The sequence below is a fragment of the Myodes glareolus genome, chromosome 10 (genome assembly GCF_982192425.1).
Source record: "Myodes glareolus chromosome 10, mMyoGla1.1, whole genome shotgun sequence".
Taxonomy (NCBI): domain Eukaryota; kingdom Metazoa; phylum Chordata; class Mammalia; order Rodentia; family Cricetidae; genus Myodes; species Myodes glareolus.
The window spans coordinates 53542081-53562465 of record NC_142035.1 but is presented as its reverse complement, the minus strand read 5'-3'; the positions used below and the strand labels follow the sequence as shown (position 1 = coordinate 53562465).

At 44.0% G+C, this 20385-nt stretch overlaps 1 protein-coding gene across 6 annotated transcripts in view; it reads left to right on the top strand.

Annotated features, from left to right (window-relative positions):
* Window positions 1-20385, top strand: part of Slc12a1 (solute carrier family 12 member 1) — an 84638-nt gene that overhangs the window by 58823 nt on the left and 5430 nt on the right. For all 6 annotated transcript variants that reach the window (XM_087911247.1, XM_087911246.1, XM_087911244.1 and 3 more), the window contains 4 exons: window positions 9097-9240; window positions 13728-13859; window positions 14387-14498; window positions 15849-15935. In XM_087911247.1, coding sequence (XP_087767373.1) covers window positions 9097-9240; window positions 13728-13859; window positions 14387-14498; window positions 15849-15935 — 475 coding nt within the window. The remainder of the gene's footprint in view (window positions 1-9096; window positions 9241-13727; window positions 13860-14386; window positions 14499-15848; window positions 15936-20385) is intronic.

Genomic DNA, 20385 nt, shown 5'->3' with positions numbered 1-20385 from the left:
AGAATGTGGCAGAGGTCTTTACTCTTAGAATTTAAATGTATCCTTTTGGTATATGAAGCAAGGAGAGCCACAGGAGAAGAGTTTCTGAAAGACTAGGACAAAACACAAGTCCTTCTCTTCAGCTGAGCTTTTCCACGGAGTCCTCTACTGATACTAAGTAAGACAAGGGGAGAGCTTGGGACACCTACCGTAGAGCACGCAGAATGCAGGTGAAGGTATTGGTGTTAATGACAATATAGTGTTAATAAGCCTGCTTTCTACACTTAAGAAACCGGCACTGTAGAAGGGAGATGGATATTAGTGTGATCGTTATGTATGAATGAGAAATTATGGTTTAAAAAAAGGGGGGCATCTAATTCCCAAAGAGGCTTCTTGGAAGAAATATGGTTTGAGGTTGTTGTGGTATGAAAGAAAATGGTCCTCCAATGGGAGGAGCACTATTAGGAGGTGTGGCCTTGTAGGAGGAAGTGTGTCACTGCAGGGGTAGGCTTTGAGATCTCTTTTGCTCACGCTTCCCTCAGTGTGACTTGTCGGCTGACTTTCTGTTGCCTGCAAGGTATAGAACGCTCAACATTTCCTCAGTACCAAGTCTGCCTTTTTGCCGCCATGTTTTCTGTCATGATAATAATGGACTAAACCCTGAAACTGTGAAAAATTAAATGTTTTCATTTGTAAGAGTTGCCGAGGTCATGGGTCATGGCGTCTCTTTACAACAATAAAAATCCTAACTAAGATGGAGGTTTAGTGGATGAGCAGAAGTTAAGTAAGCAGTGTTGGGACAGAAGAATAATGAGACTTGAGAACAAACATCTCTTGCCCGGAGGTGAGCATGAAGAAAGGTTAAGATGAGGGACCGGGATGGGTGGGTACGGCATAGCCAGAGCAGATCAGTACCACTTAAGGCAAAAGTAGGAGACAAGCAATGCTGAGGGCTTCCGATGTTTCTGCTGCTGTAATCAAAGGGTGGACTGTAGTCTGTCACCAGTGAGAATGTAAGTCAGAGTATAATGGTCAAACTTGGCTTATAACGTTCATACTATTTCAGTCATTTGAGGCATGACTCAAAGACATCAAGAATGGAAAAAGGGATGTCACTTTTTCTCACATACATGAAATCTAGGTCTAAGTATATATACATATACGTATATGTGACATGAAAGCACAATGGGGTACATTTGGAGGGAGAAAGGAGACTAGTGAGGGGGCAGGACAGACAGCAGAAGGTAGTCGGGGGGAGGGGAGGACAAACATGAGCCAGACACAATAATATATATGTATGAAAATGTCAAGAGGAACTCATTATTTTGTAGACTAAGAAGTTAATTTTTAGAATTCAAGGGTGGAGAGATACATACAAACATTCTAGGAGAGAGAGTTGATGATTCTAATTTGCTTTGAAATATTTTACCAAGGAAAAAGACTGTAAAAATGTGTACTTGGAAAAAAAAGATTTCTACAATAATGGAAGCAAAGGGAGCTCACAGCCCAAACTCAGAAATCTCCTTCAGGGATGAAGAGAAAATGGCAGAATGAAGAAACATTTTGGAGGCATAAAGAGCAGCATTGGAGACTGATTGAGTGTGGAAGACAGGGGACAGGGAGCTGTGAAGGAAAAATGCCTTGGCTGATTGAGCGCTGGAGTAACGAAGGAGATGGGGGGTGTAAGAACAGGTTTCAGGTTTAAGGAGAGGTGTCTCAGCTCAAAGGCAGTGAGAAATCCTGCTGGGATGCTCAGTAGGTGGTCAATAGTCTTAATCTACCTGCATCTGAGATCCAGACTTAGATGTTGCCGACCAAACTGTGCCTCAGGAACCACCAAATTCATATGCCAAAATCCTAACCTCAGCACCTCAGATTGGAACTGTCTACAAAAATCATCTTTAATGATGTAATTAAAGTAAAACAGGGTCACACTGATGGACCACAATTCAACTCTGCTAATGCTCTTACCGAAAGAGATTAGGGCACGGAACTAGGCCTTACCGTGTGGGAAGCACCACCAGCAAACTAGGCCAAGTGGCCTTGGGTAATTACCTCTGTGAACACCTTGATACTGGAATTCTCACTCCCAGAACTGTGAGAAACAGACGTCCCTTGCTCAAATCTCTTTAATGTGCGGTAGTTTCAGGGCTATCCCCAGCAAATGAAGGTGGGAAATCATCATGGGTAAGGTGGAAATGGAAACTGCAACAATGCAAACACTGCCCACGAAAGAAGCTATGAAGGAGCCAGAAAGGGGTCAGGTAGCTGGTGTCAGCGGAACCATAGGAATAACCAACATTGTTGGGGACAGCAGACAAGCCCAGTTAGGGTGAATGAAATAAAATTAACACGACACAGATAATTGTAGTGAAAGAGATTTCTCTAGAATTATAGTGTTGGAATCCTCATTCAGGTCTTATTTAGGTAGCTTTATTGTTGAGGTGTCAAAGGAGAAACGTCCCCGTCATTTCTAGGAGACTCACTTCAACAGCAGATTTCCTGGTACTCTGGCTCTTCCGATCATTATGCCCCCTCTTCCAAGATGTTCCCTGAGCTGTGGATGTATCAGTTGGGGGTGGGCTCCCCATCATCATTCATTGTGGACTTCTGTAATTCTTCCCATCTGTTATAGAGAGCCGTTTCTTTGATGCGGGATGAAGACCACACTTAAGGGCATAAGGATAAGCCCTTCAAATCAGTTAAGAATCGTGCTGGTTTAGTAAAGTGGCAGTAGTAGGTTCTCCTCTAAGATTTATGACCTAATTAGTCCTGGGTAGTGGCTAGGTTTCCAGTAGCAGGCATGATTTCCCTCCTGTTGAGAGAGTCTGAAGTCCGATTAGACAGCTGTTGGTTACATCCACGATATGACTGCCACTGTTGCATTTTTAGGGATATCTTACCACTCTGCTCATTGTTGTGCTTCATGGGCATCACAGCTGGGCAGGACAATTGACTGCTTCCCTCCCATGGGAGCTTGCATAGAACCTTCTAGTACTATGAAAACTAGTTCTTAGGGAGAAGGTTTCCTGGTCAGATCCAACTCAGATCCTCTGAATCCTGTATCCCATCTATTTTGATTTTTTTTTTCAGCTTTGGTGCCGTTGAGTTTTCTATCTAAAAATGAAAATGAAAAAAAAGTATAATTTGTATTTAGTTTGTGCACTTGCTTTATGTATTATATTAGACTCTTCAAGCTGATGTGTATGATACAGCTGAAACTCATCACCGTTACTCCTTACTGCTCCAGGCACCAAAACGCACCAACTGTTGATTTCTGTGGAGCAATAGAGCCACTAGATTCTGTAATGTGCCTCAAAAAAGCTTGGCACTAAGCTACAGCTCCTTTAAGCTTCCCAAAGAAAAAGTGCTATTTCGACCAACTTTGATGTTTGAAATATTTCTTCTGCTTCTTAGCCAAGAAAGGGAAAATATGGTTGGATACTAATAAAATAATTATAAGTACCAACTACCTAGGCAAACAAAAATGCAAAGTCACTCAAACACACAGAGAACCTGTGAAAAAAAATGTAATGACAGAAATTAGCTTGTTGCCACAGCCCCATGCTTTGTTATGAAGCGCCAACAATTTATGGCACAAGACTTAGGTTAGGTTTTGGATTAGAAGGAAAACAAACTTGCCGTTCATTATATTGTATTATAATATAGGGCTTAATACGAGCCTGATAAATCTTCAGGATTGCATAGAGTGTGCTAATTATTATCATCACAGCTATCCCAACGCGGGCACTGCAGTGTCCTCACGGATTATAATTTAAGGGGAACATTAGCAATTCAGAGCCCATATACCACAGTTAACAAAGCATTGGGTAGAGATCAGCTTTCTAGGTAATTTGCCAGCTAATGACAATCGTCTCTGCGCTGTGCCACAGATTCATATGAGAATGACTTTTTGTTTAAATAAGATCGATGCTCATAACGTTATAACTTGCTCACCACAGCAAGTCGCCCAATACTGATGACTAATAGTCTTCTAAATAAATTAATTTATTGCCTGACAACACACACACAAAAAAATGTGGCGTTCCATAGTTTTTCCCATCCCAGAGGTATTTAGCAAGTTTGCCGATTACAACGAAGTATCCAGATTGCAGTGGTAGTAAACAAAGCGATAGAGTGCGTGCGAGTCACAATTGAGCACCCTGTGTAAGTACTGCACGATTTATGACCCGCTCAGAGCACGGTGATCCTGCTGTGTCTGATCGAGTGGCTTGGCAAAATAAAGACAGATGGCCTAGCAGTAAATAATTGCTTGATTGGAAGGCAAGGCCGCGGGACTGCTTCCTGCCTTCCATCCAGCTTGACTCCACCTGGGGATCGGCAACTGATTCATATAAGCCTTTGTGGCTTCAAGTTGATTGACCAAGGAAAGAGTTGTAATTTAATAATGAATAAAGAAAAAGGAGGCTGTAAAAGAGGAGGGGAGTATGGCTGCCCTCTGGCTCTCTCTGCTCCCCATCCTGCTGGCCTTTAGATTCAGGGCAGAGGTTGAATTATAAACCCCTAAATGACATCTTTAGAAAAACATGACACATTGGAACATGAGGCCATGTTGACCACTAAATGAATTTCAAAATACAGTCTCTCCGACTGGTTACCCTGTGGTCAGATTGTGAAGCACTTCGGGATGTGATACCCTTTGTTCACAGCAGTTTGGGCACATCTGGCCTCACTAGAACTGTTTTGGGGTATGCAGGAAGAAAGTTATTCAAATCCTGCTCTCAACTGACAACCTAAAGATCATCTACTTTCACTGTTATAGCCTTGGGAAATCTCTCAAAATCTATGAAGTCAAAGGACGGACAGATAGCATGATCAGGTCACTGAAGAACGGTAAAGAGCAGCTGTTCTCAACCTGTGGGTCTCGACCCCTTTGGGGTTGAATGACCCTTTCACAGGGGTCACCTAAGACCATTGGAAACACAGATATTTACATTACGATTCATATCAGTCGCAAAATTACAGTTGTGAAGTAGCAATGAAAATGATTTTATGATTGGGGGTCACCACAGCATGAGGGTCTGTATTACAGGGCCAGTGGCTGCATTAGGAAGGTCGAGAGCTGTTGATTGAGTTTTCTGTCCTGCCTGGTTCCTGCAGTTATTAAGTCCAAAAGAAATCACACAGAGGTCTACATTAATTATAAACTGATTGGCTCATTAGATCAGGCTTCTTATTAACTCTTATAACTTACATTAGCCCATTATTCTTAGCTGTGTTAGCCGCATGGCTCAGTACCTTTTTCACAACTTGCTTCTTTGGTGTCTGGTCAGGACTGCAGAGGGAGCTTCCCTCTTCCCAGAATTCTCCTGTTCTCATTGACCTGCCTCTACTTCCTGTCTGGTTGTCCTGCCTATACTTCCTGCCTGGCTACTGGCCAATCAGCATTTATTTAAAACATAATTGACAGAATATAGACCATTGTCCCGCACCAGAAAGCCACTGGTGAAGAGGGATGGACATTAGGGTGTGGTGGCACCTTCCTGTAATCCCAGCACTAACACAGCTGAAGCAAGAGGATCAGGAGCCGAGGCTACCCAGTGGTCTTGAGGCTAGCTGAGGCTACATAAGACTCAAAGACACTGGTAGCCTGGACCAATGTTAGAATCAGAAGCAGAAGACGTGTGTCCCCAGCTAAGTGACCTTGGACAAATCACCTACGCCGTCTGTGCCCACGTTTTCTTTATAACAAAATGAGGACAATGAGGGCTGACATGGCTCTCCCTGCACACCAGTGTCTGCAGCATGTGAAGACTCTGTAATTCCTGAATAGTCAAAGTATAGTAGCTGAGCCTAGGAGCACAGGCCTGTAATCGTAGCACTCGGTGTGAAGACCGTAGAGATTCAAGATAGCCTCAGCTACATGAAGACTTCTAGGCTGCGGAGGAAGACCCTGTCTCAGAAAAGAAAGAAAGGAAGGAAGGAAGGAGGGAGGGAGGGAGGGAGGGAGGGAGGGAGGGAGGGAGGGAAGAAAAGAAGGAAGGAAGGAAGGAAGGAAGGAAGGAAGGAAGGAAGGAAGGAAGGAAGGAAGGAAGGAAAAGAAAGGAAAAAAAGAAAAAGGGCAGTAGTTCTGGTATAGAATAGAATGAATTATCTTTAATGTTAACTCCATGGCTCCCCTGAATCACCTCCTTTTTGTGACTAATGATTACTTTTGGCCAGTATCCCTCCCTCTTAAATATCTTGGCAAAGTCTACTCATTCCCAGTGCAAACCGAGGTATGCAGTACACCAGTTATAATTCAAAACCCAGGTCATCCAAGGGGCGCTTCTGGTTCACACCGCAGTGTGAGGAGCTACACGGGAGTGGTCCTCACTCTATCTCCCACAGAGCAAACGGTGGAGAGTCATCTCTAATGAAGACTTGCGAGCCTACTGTGCAGTGGAGATTGCACCACTTGTGGCCCTGAGACCCAAGATAGCTAAGCAAGCTGATTTTAGCCTCCAGAAAGATCTTACCAGCTTGCCTGCTCTGCAGGGGAGCGAGTGGATTTGAAGCATAGGAGCAGACTTCGGTCCGTCTCCTGGGCCTGAGGTTCTGCAGTTTGCTTGCCCTGGCTAGGCTCTGGACTCATCTTGGAACAAACTGCTAGAATCACTTGGAGTGTACTCGGCCAGCTGGCTCCTTTGCGAAAGAAGATTTAAACTGTCTTTGCCCAAGCAGAGCACAGTTAGTAGCTAAACACAGGGTGTGCTGGAACCCGCCAAAGAAAGGAAAGGGAGCTGCCCCTCCTCCCTGCAGCCCTTATGGTCACCTCCAAGTAATTCACAGCTGGAAGAGAATGTCCCAGATGGAACTCTGAGGCAACCTCCCATCCAGCCCAGATCTTTAGAGCCCTCCCTAAAATAACATGTTCCAGAACCATCATTGGCACTGTGGTTTGCCTTGGTACCCTGTACCTGCAAATGTTTCACTTCCTCTCATGGAGAGGCTAACAGTTAATAGAAACAATTGTAAAGTAATCCTAAGGAGCCGCAAGAAGGTCTCCATGCTGGGAAACACCCAGACTGACAGCCAGACTGATCTCTTTGTACTTAAGCCCTGGCCTTCCTTACATGACAATAATCATGTAAGTTATCTAACTTTTGTGAGCTTTGGTTTCTTTGTCCACAAAATGAAGAAAATCCTAGTAACCCTCTCTGAGGTGTTTGGAAAGGAATAAAACACGGTACCCAGAGAGTGTTCAACAAGCAGTGTTAAAACAATTCCCGGCCGGAGAAGACCCATTTCCAGAAGGCACACAGATACCCTGCCTAGAGAATACATGGCTGCTCTGGTCTTCCTGAAGCTCCAAGGCATTCTGCTGTTTCTTCTCCTTATGAAGCTCATAGGGTGAAAAAGGAAAGTATTCTGATCTTTCATTCCACGGGAAGTCTGAGACATGGAGGAAATGCCTGAAGTCACAGGAAACCCGCGGCTGTGCTCCTCTGGGTTGTGGCCCCCACTGCAGTGTAGACTGTCCTCACCTTTTAATATCCGTGCAGGCGTGACCCGCCTGGTTCCTAAGGCCATCAGCTTCGTTCCCAGCCTTTCTACCGCCACTCATCACGAGAACTTTTGAAGCTTCGGGGAGATCACATGGGTGATTTGACTCCAAATCGCATGCCACCGGCAAGGGATTAATTGCTAAGACCTGGAAAGGGGCCCGGTGGTTCTGTGGAGCTGGACAGATTTAGTTAAGGTGGAATTGTCCCTTTGCAGAGAGATAAGGCAGTGGGTTCTGAGGGTTGACATTTGCAGAAACCCCAGCCGGGGTTTGTAACACTGAATCTGGTTTTCTGCCCTCTCCCTTGGAGCAGGGCTTATTTCCCCTGGCTGAATTCTCAGCAGTCAATGAGATTTAGAAGATCTGACAGAAATTCGAGAATATGCTTGTTAGCTCAGCACTGTCACGTGACTTCCTGTAGCCTCTTACTTGCCAAGGTCAAGGAGAGATTATCTCTGTAGAGAGAGATGGGGAGGGAGGGACAGAGGTCTGCTAGGAACTTTCCAACACCCAGCAAAGCTAAAAGACAGCCAGATGTAACACCAAAGCCTGGAGAGTGGTCCTGAACCTTCTGGAGGAAATTGTGCACAGTTTGACTCTTGGTTTAGACTCAAGTGTTTTGAATGACTTTTCAGCCATCTGGACGCTGAGTTTCTCCCAGAAACCTCGCCTTTGGCTCTTTGCCTTTGGTCACTCACGCCATAATGCTATTTTTTGTCATTATTGTTTACTTAAGAGACACAATTAGTGCTGGACATTCTGTTCACTGCAGTCTGTATTCAGAGATCAGAGAAGTTGATTCTAGGACCTGATTATATTTCCATAATTCGCCGCCATCCCGTTTGAGACAGTCTTATCATAGCCTGGGCTGGCATTAAACTCACCTGTGGAGCCAAGGATGACCTTGAATTCCTGACTTTTCTGCCTCCACCTCCCCAGTGCTGGGATTACCTGTGTGCACGAGCATACCCAGGTATCTGCAATTCCCCGAATTTTCTGTTTCAGTTCAGAGCCTTGCTGTGTGGGATGCATGCCCAGCAGACTTCTGCAATATTGTCACTTCTGCTGGCTGAAAATCTTACCTAGTATCTTGATCATTAGGTCAGTAATCTAGTAGCGACGTCATCTCACTAAATCGGGTTTTCTGGGTGGTGGTATAAAGGCGTCAATAATTAGTAGTCTTCAGCCGGGTGTGGTGGTGCACACCTTTAATCCCAGCACTCCTGAGACAGAAGCCGGAGGATCTCGGTGAGTCAAGGCCAGTATGGTCTACAAATCAAGGTCCAGGACAGTCAGTGCTGTTACACAGAGAAACCCTGTCTCAAAATAAAAACAAACAAAACAAGCAAAAAAATAGCCTTTCTTGCCCTTACAAATAAAAGCCCCGTGGCTTCATGCATGGAGCTGTTTCTCTGAGCAGCTGTTACTACATTCCGAATACAATTTACTGGGAACATTACTTTTTAATGATCGGGGAAAGAAAATCATACCATCGCATTGCCGTCTCATTGCATAATTATATGAAATGCCAGGCTTGTCTTATTTATAAGATCGTTCCTAGAAACTTTGTCCCTGCGAGCGAAGTTGCTGACTGTGTCTCCTCTCTTCAGATGAACTGGAGAAGCTGGAACAGGAGCGGCTGGCACTGGAGGCAGCAATCAAAGACAATGAGAGCGAGGAGGGGAAGGGAGGCATCCGGGGCTTGTTTAAGAAAGCCGGCAAGCTGAACATTACCAAGCCAGTTCCGAAAAAAGGTAAGTGCTTTTCAGTCTTAGGAATAAGACTTCAAGATGAGAGGTCTTGGAGCTGATCTTCACGAAGGCGTCAGAAGAAACATCTAAGACACTGAGTACAGGCAGGCACCGAGAGATCTCTTCCCGGAAGGACGGGGGAAGCACTCTACACCACCTTACTATACAAAAACTAATTTTAAAAAATGGTTGCCTGATGCCCATGTAGACTGGGTGCCTCAAAATAGAACTGTCTGCTGAGATAGAAGAGTAAAAAAATAAGAGCCAGTAATACCCATCAGTTTTATCTATACAATCCTCACCTTGCAGACATGCCAGGGTCCTACAGTTGGCTAGTGCACTAGGCGAACAAGATGGGAAGGCATCGGTGTAACTGACCAGAATGAGAGACCGTGCTTCGCCTGACACTGATTGCTTCCTGTGGTTTTGGTTTAGTGGTAAACTTTTCTCTGCATGTCTGGAAGACATCCCGAGGACAGAGGATCAAACATGAGAGAATTTGTTTAAAGTTGCAGAAATGGGAGATTTATTCACTTGCTTTTGAAAATTGCCTTCTTTCCCAAACGAGTCTGTTTGAATTTAATAAGGTGCGCAGCAGCCTCTGCTGGTACAAAGTCAGAATACACACGGAACGCCTGAGATGGTCGCACACTGGTTTGAGTAGTCCGGTGACGGGCCCCCTTACCGCAGCTTTACCAACTCCTGGTCTGTGCTGAGGGACAGCTCTGAAAAGACCACGCCCTAACCTGTAAATAATTCAATCACATTGACTTGTTCTAGTGCTTGTAGCCCAAGGTTGAAAATTTTACCTGTAATATTAGAATGACAGGAAATACAATTTGTGTCTTCCTACAGACTCCAGGAAGCTTAATATTTCCCACTAAGTTTTTTAAAAAATGATTTATTCCTAATTTATGTGTACACACAAGTGCCCGAAGAGGACACCAGGTGTCTGGAGCTGGGGTTAGAGGAGGAATAAGCTACCTGACACGAGTACATGGCTGCTGCGAACTGGACGTGCATCCTTTGGAAGAGCAGCAAACACTTTTAGCTTCTGGGCCCTCTTTCCAGCCCCTTCCCATGCACCTTAAAATATCATTTCCCTCCCAGTTTGGTGGCACACACCTTCAATATGAGTGCTCAGGAGGCAGAAGAAGACAGATCTCTGTGGATTTGAGGTCAGCCTTGTCTACAGAGTGAGTTCCTGGTTATCAAGAACTATGTAGAGAGACCTTGTCATACATACATACATACATACACACATACATACATGCATGCATGCATGCATACACACATACATACATACATGCATGCATACACACACATACATACATACATACATACATACTTTCCCATGAGAATTATATATTTGAATCTGAAGTTAGAATTGGTATAAAATTAGGAATAGGGCCCTGTGAGACAGTTTAGCATGTTAAAGTGCTTGTCACCGGGCCTGATGACATGAGTTTGTCTCTGTAACCCACAGGGTGAAAGAAGAAAGCTGATTCTGCCAAGTTGTCCTCTGGCCTCCAGGTGTAAACCATGGCACACGTGTGCCCACACATGCACACGTGCAAAATAAGTGAAGGTTTAAAATGTTTAATTCGCCAGAAGACTTTTAAAAATTATTTCTTTTTCCATTGTTGACCTATTTGCCATATGAGTCTCTATTAAGTGACCCGGCCTGGAAAAGCAACAAAACGTTCAAAGCAAAAGCTCAGTCCTTCCCTCTTCCTATTGGCAGGGGGAGGGGGGCGTCTCGGTGTCACTTGTGCTAGCAAGGCGTGGTCACTCTGGAAGTCCACTCCTCCATCACAGCCCTTGTGCTGGTGAAAAGCTACTGTTCCCAATGCCAACCTGCCACGGTGTTCAGAAAGACAAAAGCTAGCACTGTGTACTTCAATACCCAGGCGTTCAAACACTGCTTTACAGGGAGCCTACGCCACCCCGGCTTCAGATGGTGAGAGCTCTTTTGAGTTCTAGATCAAGCCCAAACCTGCAGACTCTCCTAATAATCCTTCCAGACGCTTTGATTTGCATGGACGTAAGGGCAGAGTTTGGTCCATTCTACAAATAAATTTACTTTGTCTCTCAGCAGTCCTAAGGATATAAAAACAATATGCGCTTATTGCTTTAGAACTGACGGGCCCAGAATGCAGCAACAGAGGAAAGAGAACAAAGTGTCTTCAGAACACACTAGATCAGAGAGGGAGCTCTGAAGGGGCTGTCAAAGCTGCGCTGAGCACTGCCCTGCTGCTGCCTCTTTGCATTAGAGCCATGAAGCAACAACTCTCAAAGGCAAGGAAATTAGAAATAATATAGACAGCATGCCCAGAAACCCCAGTGACAGGAGTTCTGCTAGGAAATGAGCCTGCTCCCCCTGATGCTCCTCTGCTGTACCCATGTCAGAGTCAAAACCATTCAACATGGGGCTGGAGAGATGAGTCAGGTGGCTAAAAGCACTGACTGCTCTTCCAGAGGACCCGGGTTCAATTCCCAGCACCCACAAGGCAGCTCACACCTGTAAATTCCAGTTCCAGGGCAGGTGACATCCTCGGCTCAACTCCAAGAGTACAGGACAGGCACGTGGTACACAGACATACATGCATGTAAAACACCCACACACATAAAAATGAATAGATCTGGGGCTGGAAAGATGGCTCAGCAGTTAAGAGCAACTGCTGCTCTTCCAGAGGACACGCGTTCAAGTCTCAGCACACACATCAGGTGGCTCACAACCTGTAATCCCAGCTCTGAGGATTCAATACCTCTGACCTATGTGGGCAACTGCACTCGCGTGCACATAGTGCACACAGTGTACATACTTAACCTACACACACACACACACACACACACACACATACAGAGACACAGACACACACACTCACATGTAAAAATAATGCATATAATAATAGTTTAGAAAAGTATTATTCACTCCTAAGAATTATATATGCATCCATCCTTAATTAAAACTCAAAGCAGCTTTTAATCTCTATGTGTCCTGGACCTTCTTCATATCATTTGCAAAAATCCATACAACTCAAGGGATTTTGCTTTGCTTCACAGAACTCTTGAAAAAGAAACAAATGTGCTCTGGGATTATAGAAAACTACCAGCCAGACCTTTGTGGAGTTTATGATAAAACTGTGTTTAAATGAGTCAAATTTCCAAGGAAAGAATAGTTTCCACGTGTGTGTGGAAATGTGTACATGTATGTAAGGAGGTGCACATTGTACATGTGTGTGGAGGCCCGAGGACAGCCTTCAGCATCATGCCCAGGAAAGCCATCCATCCACTTTGAGGCAGAGCCTCTCATTGGCCTAGAATTCTCCAAGCAAGGCAGGCTGCTTGGCCGGTTAGCACCAGAAACCACCTCTCTCTGCCCCCCCCTCAGGGTGGGGACTGCACACACATGAAACCTCTCATGTCATTTTCTCATGGGGTTCTTCGAGATCAGCACCTTGGTGCCTAAGTGACCTTCCCTGTCCCCTACTGCTCATCTCTACAAAATTCAGTCACCACACGTTCTAGTTTAAAGTAAATTTTAAAATGTTTGTTCCATTCTAAAATTTCGGAAGGTTGGGGATCTGTTGATTTTTATCTGCTGCGTTCATAATCAGAGCATAACCAGGCTGAAACATCCCGCAAGAAGCTGTTGTGTGGCCTTCTTCTTCTAAAAAGAATGTTTTTTATTAACATATGCAGAATTGGGTTCTTTTTCAAACAAATGTTGTTTGTATTGATTCTCTTCCACTTTGTCCCCTCCCATCCTTCTCTTGCACCCTTTTCTCCCCCGTAGCCTTCTTCCCACATATGTGTCCCATGTGACACTTTTTTCCCTCCTCCAAACCATCCCCATAGACACGGCTTATTCTTTAACAGTATCCTGACCAAAAACAAGACAGAACAAAAATCACCTTGAAAGAGGAAATAGGTCTTAACTATTTCCAATAGCTTGTGATTTCAGAGATCTTTAGCCCATCAGAGTAGAAAGGACGAACTCCTGTGGCTTCATCTTTCGCAGCAGGAACTCAAGACAGATACTACTCACATCAGGGCACACCAGAAAGCATCTAGGCCCCACAGTGGGAGCCAGGCTGTAATCTTCTAAGGCCCACCCCTCTCACTGAACTACTTTCCCCAACTGTGCTGAGCCCCCCTAAAAGCTCCTCAGTCTCCCAAAGTAACACCAATCAGCCAGGGTGGGGGACCAACTCAAAATATAAACCTGTGGAGTATCTTTGCAGCTTAAGTCACTATACACCTAAATTATAATTCCATTGTGAGGTTGTAAGAGATCTAAAACAGACACACTGCTTTAGAATCTGAACTGTCGGCAGAACTGGGGGCAATTCTCTCCTTAGTTAGGGAAGGTGAGCTAAATTACGGAGTTTGGCTTTGTAGAATGGAGCTCAAAAGGTTAAGTGGAAAGTCACCTTGTTTCTGTGCTCAGAGGACAGACAGATGCATCACTATGTCCTCCGTTTCAGACGGCAACATCAACACCATCCAGTCGATGCATGTCGGGGAGTTCAACCAGAAACTGGTGGAAGCCAGTGCTCAGTTTAAAAAGAAGCAAGGAAAAGGCACGATCGATGTGTGGTGGTTATTCGATGACGGAGGTAAGCTGTGCAGAGCGTTCACTAGGGAGCAGAACCCCTGCTTGATTATTTTAGCAAAGCGACTGCCTATGAAAAGGGTGTTGATTCAAGAACCCATTTCTGAGTTCCTGAAGGCCACAAATTGTAGCACGAATAATAAAAACTCAGAGACAGATATTGGGGTTCAACCTGAAGATCAGAAAAGCAGAGCAATCAGCCATGTGCTCTTACCTCTACCGCAGACTGAAAATGGGCAAGCCTGCCTCCAGGAATCCTCAGATTGAGACTAAGAATGCGAACTGTCTCCTCCCGGTTTATATTCCTCTCTAGTGCTGGGATTAAAGGTGTGCACCACCACTGCCTAGCTTCTATGGCTAGTGCGGCTGCTTTGCTCTGATCTTCAGGCAAACTTTATTTACTAAAACACAAATAATATACCACTATAAAACATGATTTAATAGTTATGATAGTGGGAGTGAATAAAAATAATGCTCTCATTTCTTTCAATTTCTCTCATCCTTCCTGTTGCAATTTACTCTTCGTTCCAGGGTTAACCCTTCTTATTCCATATATCTTGACTCTCAGAAAAAAATGGAAAGACTGTAAGTTAAGAATCTACGTTGGAGGAAAGATCAACCGTATTGAAGAGGAAAAGATTTCGTGAGTAATTTGTGGCTCGCCTGTCTGGTCCTTCTGAGCATGGGCTGATCTATTGCTTTCCTTTTCAGTGCTTTAAATACCTTTGAGCTAGCTGGGTGTGGTGGCACATGCCTTAGTTCTCAGCACTGGGGAGGCAGAGGCTTTCTGAGTTTGAGCCCAGCCTGCTCTACATAGCAAGTTCAAGGCCAACCTGGACACGTGTTGAGTTCTGGCCAGCTAGGGCTACGTAATGAGACCCTGTCTCAAAAGAAAGAGAGAGAGAGAGAGAGAGAGAGAGAGAGAGAGAGAGAGAGATCTAATTAAAGTTGATTCACATATCTTTGTAGATTTTTCATTAATGTAGCCACTTGGAGCCAATGTGTAGATGTGAGAATAACAAGCATCCAGGAGCATGGTGTACTCGTATGTACTCACAATTGTCATGGAAAGCCTGGAGAGTCAACATCAGCAGCTCTGAGTCCTGCATGATGGGCTAAAGTCCTGAGCTCTGAACCTTCCAGAAACTGTGCAGTGATAACAGGCCTCTCATTCCACCAATTTTCATATTTTCTTTTTCCTCCCCGGTGAATAGAATTATGGTAAACGCACACATATACTCACATTTATAATAAGGATATAAGTATATTTATACATTTGCTTTCAATGAAGATATCACAGTGCTCATACAATAATATCACATATATTGATTCCTTTAAGAGATGGATGGACAGATAGATAAAAGGAGAAAGAAACAGAGAGAATATCAAGCCAAATTGGAAAAAAATAAGCAAATGATAAGCCTAGGAATTTTTGCATCACTTCAGAAGATTTCTGTAAATTTAAGTTAAGATTACTAGTTTCCAGGGGTGGTGGCGCTACACTATAGTTAGCAGCTTGCCAGTAGTTTATAAAGACGTCCAGCAGTAAGAATCAGCCTGTTCTGTCTGACTGATGGCAAGGATAGCTTCACATTCTCTCTCATGAAGATGAACGCAGAGTTCCCTTTGTTCTGTTCTCTGTATCTTCCAGGCTTTCTTTGTTTTTATTTCTTAGATTCGTTTTTATAACAAGGTGTCTCAGAGTGTGTCCTGCTGGCCTCTAACTCACAGTTCTCCTACCTCAGTGCCCTGAGATAGCAGGTCTGTACCACCTTGATCACCAGCAGGGCTTGCTCTACGCCCTCGGTGGAGTGGCTTTGTCCATGACGTCTCCGACAAGTGTGCTAACAAATCTCAAAACTGAAAAGCCTCCATCTGGAAGCTACACTGATTGCTTTTGATGCCTTAATCAAACACAAAGACAATTTTGATAGAAAGTAATTACATAGACACTAATGATGTGGGTTTTTCTCTCTCTCTCTCTCTCTTTCAGAATGGCTTCTCTCCTCAGCAAATTTAGGATAAAATTTGCAGACATCCATATAATTGGAGACATCAACATCAAGCCAAACAAAGAGAGGTGTGAATTGGGTAGCAGGCTCCTTTCCCAGCCCCTGCTCCTGTCTCATCTTTTTCGCGTTGCTTAGCAAAGGGCTGAAAATGTAATGTATGGACTGTAATGCCTTCTTGACAGATATTAGAGACGTCTTCTCCACACTATGGTGCAGAGCCATCAAGCCCGTTTTAATGGAGAGAAGAGGGTTATGGTGAGAAATTGAAGGAAAGGGCTCCCATCCCAGGGATGTTTTGGGTTCCAGGCACTAAGGGACTCAGTGCTTAGGGCCTGTGAACTTTTGAGAGAACCTCTAAATTATCTGAGATCTAGAGAGGTGGTTGAAGCCCCACTCCCAGAGAACGGAAAGTGACAAAGTAGAAACCATCATTGAAACATCTTCAAAGCTTGACAGCGTTTTAACCCTTATCAACTGATGAATTTCTCAGCTCCATTATTATATTAGTCACTAACAAAATGCCATAGGCTAGGTGGTTTGTTTCTCGGTTCTGGTTCAGCAATCCAAGAACAAGATGCTTTGGGGGTGTATGTCTGTTGAGGATTCTCTTTCTAGCCTGAAGCTAGTTGCATCTATGTCTTCATTTTATGGAGAAAGAATTCTGGCATCTCTTTCTCTTCTGCTAGGGTATGAATTCCCTTATGGGGCCACCATCCTTAGGACTCTATCTATCGAAAGTAAAGGGCCCCCTAAAGGCCCCACCTCCAAACTTCACCACATTGGGGGTTTGAGCTTCAAGGTGTGAAGACGACAAAACTTCAGTTCATTGCCTCAGCATCTGATTTCAGATGGTATGGGTATCACGGGTTATATCTTCACAGAATATCCCAAAGGTGCAAGAATAGTGCCTGGAATCACTATATTAATTAATTGCTAATTAATAAATATATTTAATTATAAATTAAATGAACTGCTTAGACTTGGAATTTAGCCATTACAAGACATTTTCAGTTGTTTAAAGTAAGCTATATTTACTGTCTCTTGTGAACATGATTCAATACAGTTGACTTTGAGTAGACTGAAGCCCACAAAGAAAATCACATAGTGGGATGTGAAGGCTTCTAAGTGCCTTGGGTCCTACACTGCTGTTGGGTCTTCTTTGACCACAGTTTTTGCTTCCTCTGGCTAGTCTTGACAAGCCGTAGTTCTACAATCTCCCAGTCTTTTCACCTCTTTCCTTCTTGTAGTATAGTGTTCCCTTTATGAACTTGATAAATATCTAAAAATATTATGACTTAAGATACACTTTTTGTGGACCGGATAAACTCGAACTTCATATTGTTTAGGCTGTGCGTGAGTTCACCAAAGCTATGGGTCAGGTAGAATGCTTAACAGGACACCTTAACTGTGATAAGAAAGCTGAAATTGCTGGACCAACCAGATATGCTCTATAACATTTCCTTGTATCATACATACCTCAAATCCTTGACATTCTTGGGCTTCTGCCACTACAAACACGTAAATAAAATAACATATTTACAATTCCCATTGGTAAGTGGGAATACTATTCTGACCAGGCCTGGATGGTTATACAGTCTCTTCTCATTTGAAGAGCTGTAGCTCATTGAGTTGATGCCTCTGTGGCATTTGCAGCCGTGTTACCCCTCAGTCTTATTGAGTGGCTCCAGTTGGTAGAGATGGATTCTTCAGAACAGAGCAAATCAAACAATTTTCTGCATGAACCCCTTTGTGATAGGATTTAGATATCATCATAAGTCAAGGTCAAGCCACTGTCCGCTGTCTGGAGGGTACCCCCGTTTCTCTTCAAGCCCTTGCTCAATGCTGAACAAAATTTAGCTGCCCCGTTCTTGAAGGACTAGAATTTGTCTTCATTATTCATCTTTGTAAACGAGCAGCTATTTCTCTACTCCCTTGTATTTCCACCCCTCAGGCTGGTTTTCTCTCCTGAAGGCTTGTTTTGGTTTTTCTGTTTTGTTTTGTTTTGTTTTTCTGTGTCACACAGGCTAGCCTCAATTCAGCAGCTGTGGCCACCACCCTGTGTTCTTACCCTTTCTGTTCTATCACTGAACGTGTGATATGTTACCTTCCTTAGCTGTCCTCTCCACTCTGGGAGAACCCGCATGTCATAGTACGAACTAACTTTGTCCTTTTTGCCCCATACTGTCCTCTTCCTGGGTCATTTTCACTTTTTGTCCGTGTGTCTAAAGTTCATTCCAGAGACCAAAGAATTCTGGTGACTAATGTATACTGTATTGAGAAAAGGAAACCATCTGCCAGAAAGAGTGCTCAGGAGAGCCATTCTCTCTTACCCTTCTACCACACTCCACTCACATTGACGTGTAAAATACCATGTACCCTGCTGGTAACTCATGCCCCACGATTTGAAAGTAGCCCTAGTTTGGAACAGAAAACAGTCATTTGGTCCAGAGTACCTGTGGCCTCTGATAGCAGGTCAGGCGTGTTTGTGTTAACTCTGGATAGTACAGTCAAATAGAGAAAACTCTTATAGATGGATGTAGCTCCGGGTCACGGAGCTAAGCCATCAAGAGAATACTGTCTCAATTTCAGTGCCCGTGGTGGCCTTCTTAGCTGGGCAGTCTTCACCACCATTAACAACTGTCCCCAGATCACTATTTTTGTCTTGCTTACCTGGTGTTAAGCAGAGTGGATAACAGTTTCCCAGTGATTGGTCTGGGGGAAGTCTAGTGTTAAAATATTTTTCAATCTTCTTTAGCAAATCTTGTAGCCACCATGAAGTGTTGGTTAGCCATGTTGGAGGCATTTTGTCATAGAAGCCTTATCTCTACGTATGGGAAGGGCGAGGGTGAAGACAGCACAAAGGCCAACTAAATGAGAAAATAATTGAGCCTAGAAAAACACAGGACATAGTGTGGGTAGAATCCATTTTCATTGTATAAACTGAAATAAAAGTCATGGGCCAAAGGAGAAATCTTTATATGGGAATCAAGGAGAAATTGGAAGCAATTAACTAGACAATTTAGCTTAACGATGCTAGATGCTAGAATAATCTAAAAACAATCACAAAACATTACTTTGAAAGAGGAAATCTTATGTGGACAAAGGATGAAATTTTAAATTATTATCACACTTCTGAGATTAAAATACATCATTTTCCTCCTTCCCTTTCCTCTCTCAGGGAGAAAGTTTCATGCAGTTAAAATAGTATTGAACTTCGGTGTGAAGAAAATGATGGAGAAGGCAGGACAGTTATTAGTTAATTAAAAAGTCTGAATTAATCCTCATTTATATTTAACAGCAGATATTACTTGGCTGAGAGTCAATTAAAAGGTGCTTGAAAGAAAGATCAGTTGGGGCCTGGAGAGACGCCTTAGCCAGGAGCACTGGCTGTTCTTCCAGAGGAGCAGGGTTTGAGTCTTAGGACCCATATGCTGGCTAATAACCATCTATACCTCCAGTTCCAAGAGATCCAATGGCCTGCTCTGCTCTCCCTCATCCTCCGCTTAGTGTGTGTCAGTGCAAGTGGAAATCACCTCATAGTGAGTTAGGTGACAGAAATTATTGTCACACGTAATTAGGCACAAGTGTAGGCTGGCTTTCAGCTAAATGACCTAGAAAATAAACGTCGTAACAAAGGACTGATTCTCCCTCCTTCTTCCTGTTCTCCCTTTTTGTAGAAAGCTGCCACTCAAAGTTCACTTAGCTTATAAGAAGCAAGTTGACTGACGGTAGCAGCTAGGACTCCATACTTGTTCTTGTTCATTTGGTGGGAAAGTATCTCTCCCAAGTCAGTGAAGTCAGGGTCTTATACTTTACTCAGGATTCATTGTCCCCCTAAAAATCAGGGCCCTTCGTGGTAGGCACCATAGTACTGGGTGTATATTAGTGCAAAACTGCGTAGGCTTCCCTCAGTCCTTGCAGAAAGCATAGAGAGGTGCTAGCATTGGCTGATGGATGGAACGGTTCTCACCCTGGATACTGTGGAAGTAACGACCAATTTCCACTCCGCCTCTGTTTCTTGAGAAATCATTCTTAGGCTGTATTTTCTAGCCAGGCGCTGGATGAGGCGCAGAGAAATCGAAACTGTTCCAAAATAAAAATGTGTAAAGTTTAAATACGGTTTTCTATCCTGAAACCAAGTTCTGGGGCTGGTCAGCACAAGGCTACCTTACTTTCCTGATGGTGTACCCAGTCATCACCCTGGCTCTCGGTGGCCATTGTCACTTCCTTCTGTGGGCCAGATAGCTCTAAGAGGAACCGTAGAGCAGTTATGCAGGTTCTGAGGCCAGACCCTGCATCTTACTGACTGTCGCCACAGCCCTCTCAGGGTTGACACCGTGGGAAGCAACAGCAAATGAACGTATTGTTGGAAGAATAATAGGGACACATCAGTTCTCTTGCTTACCCATTGTCTCCCTGCTCTCTGTGTGAGTCGGCACAATAGGAATCTATTGCATTCAGTACCCTTCAGTGCTTTACAGAGGCTGACCGGGTACCCCTCCGCCCTTTACAGAGGCC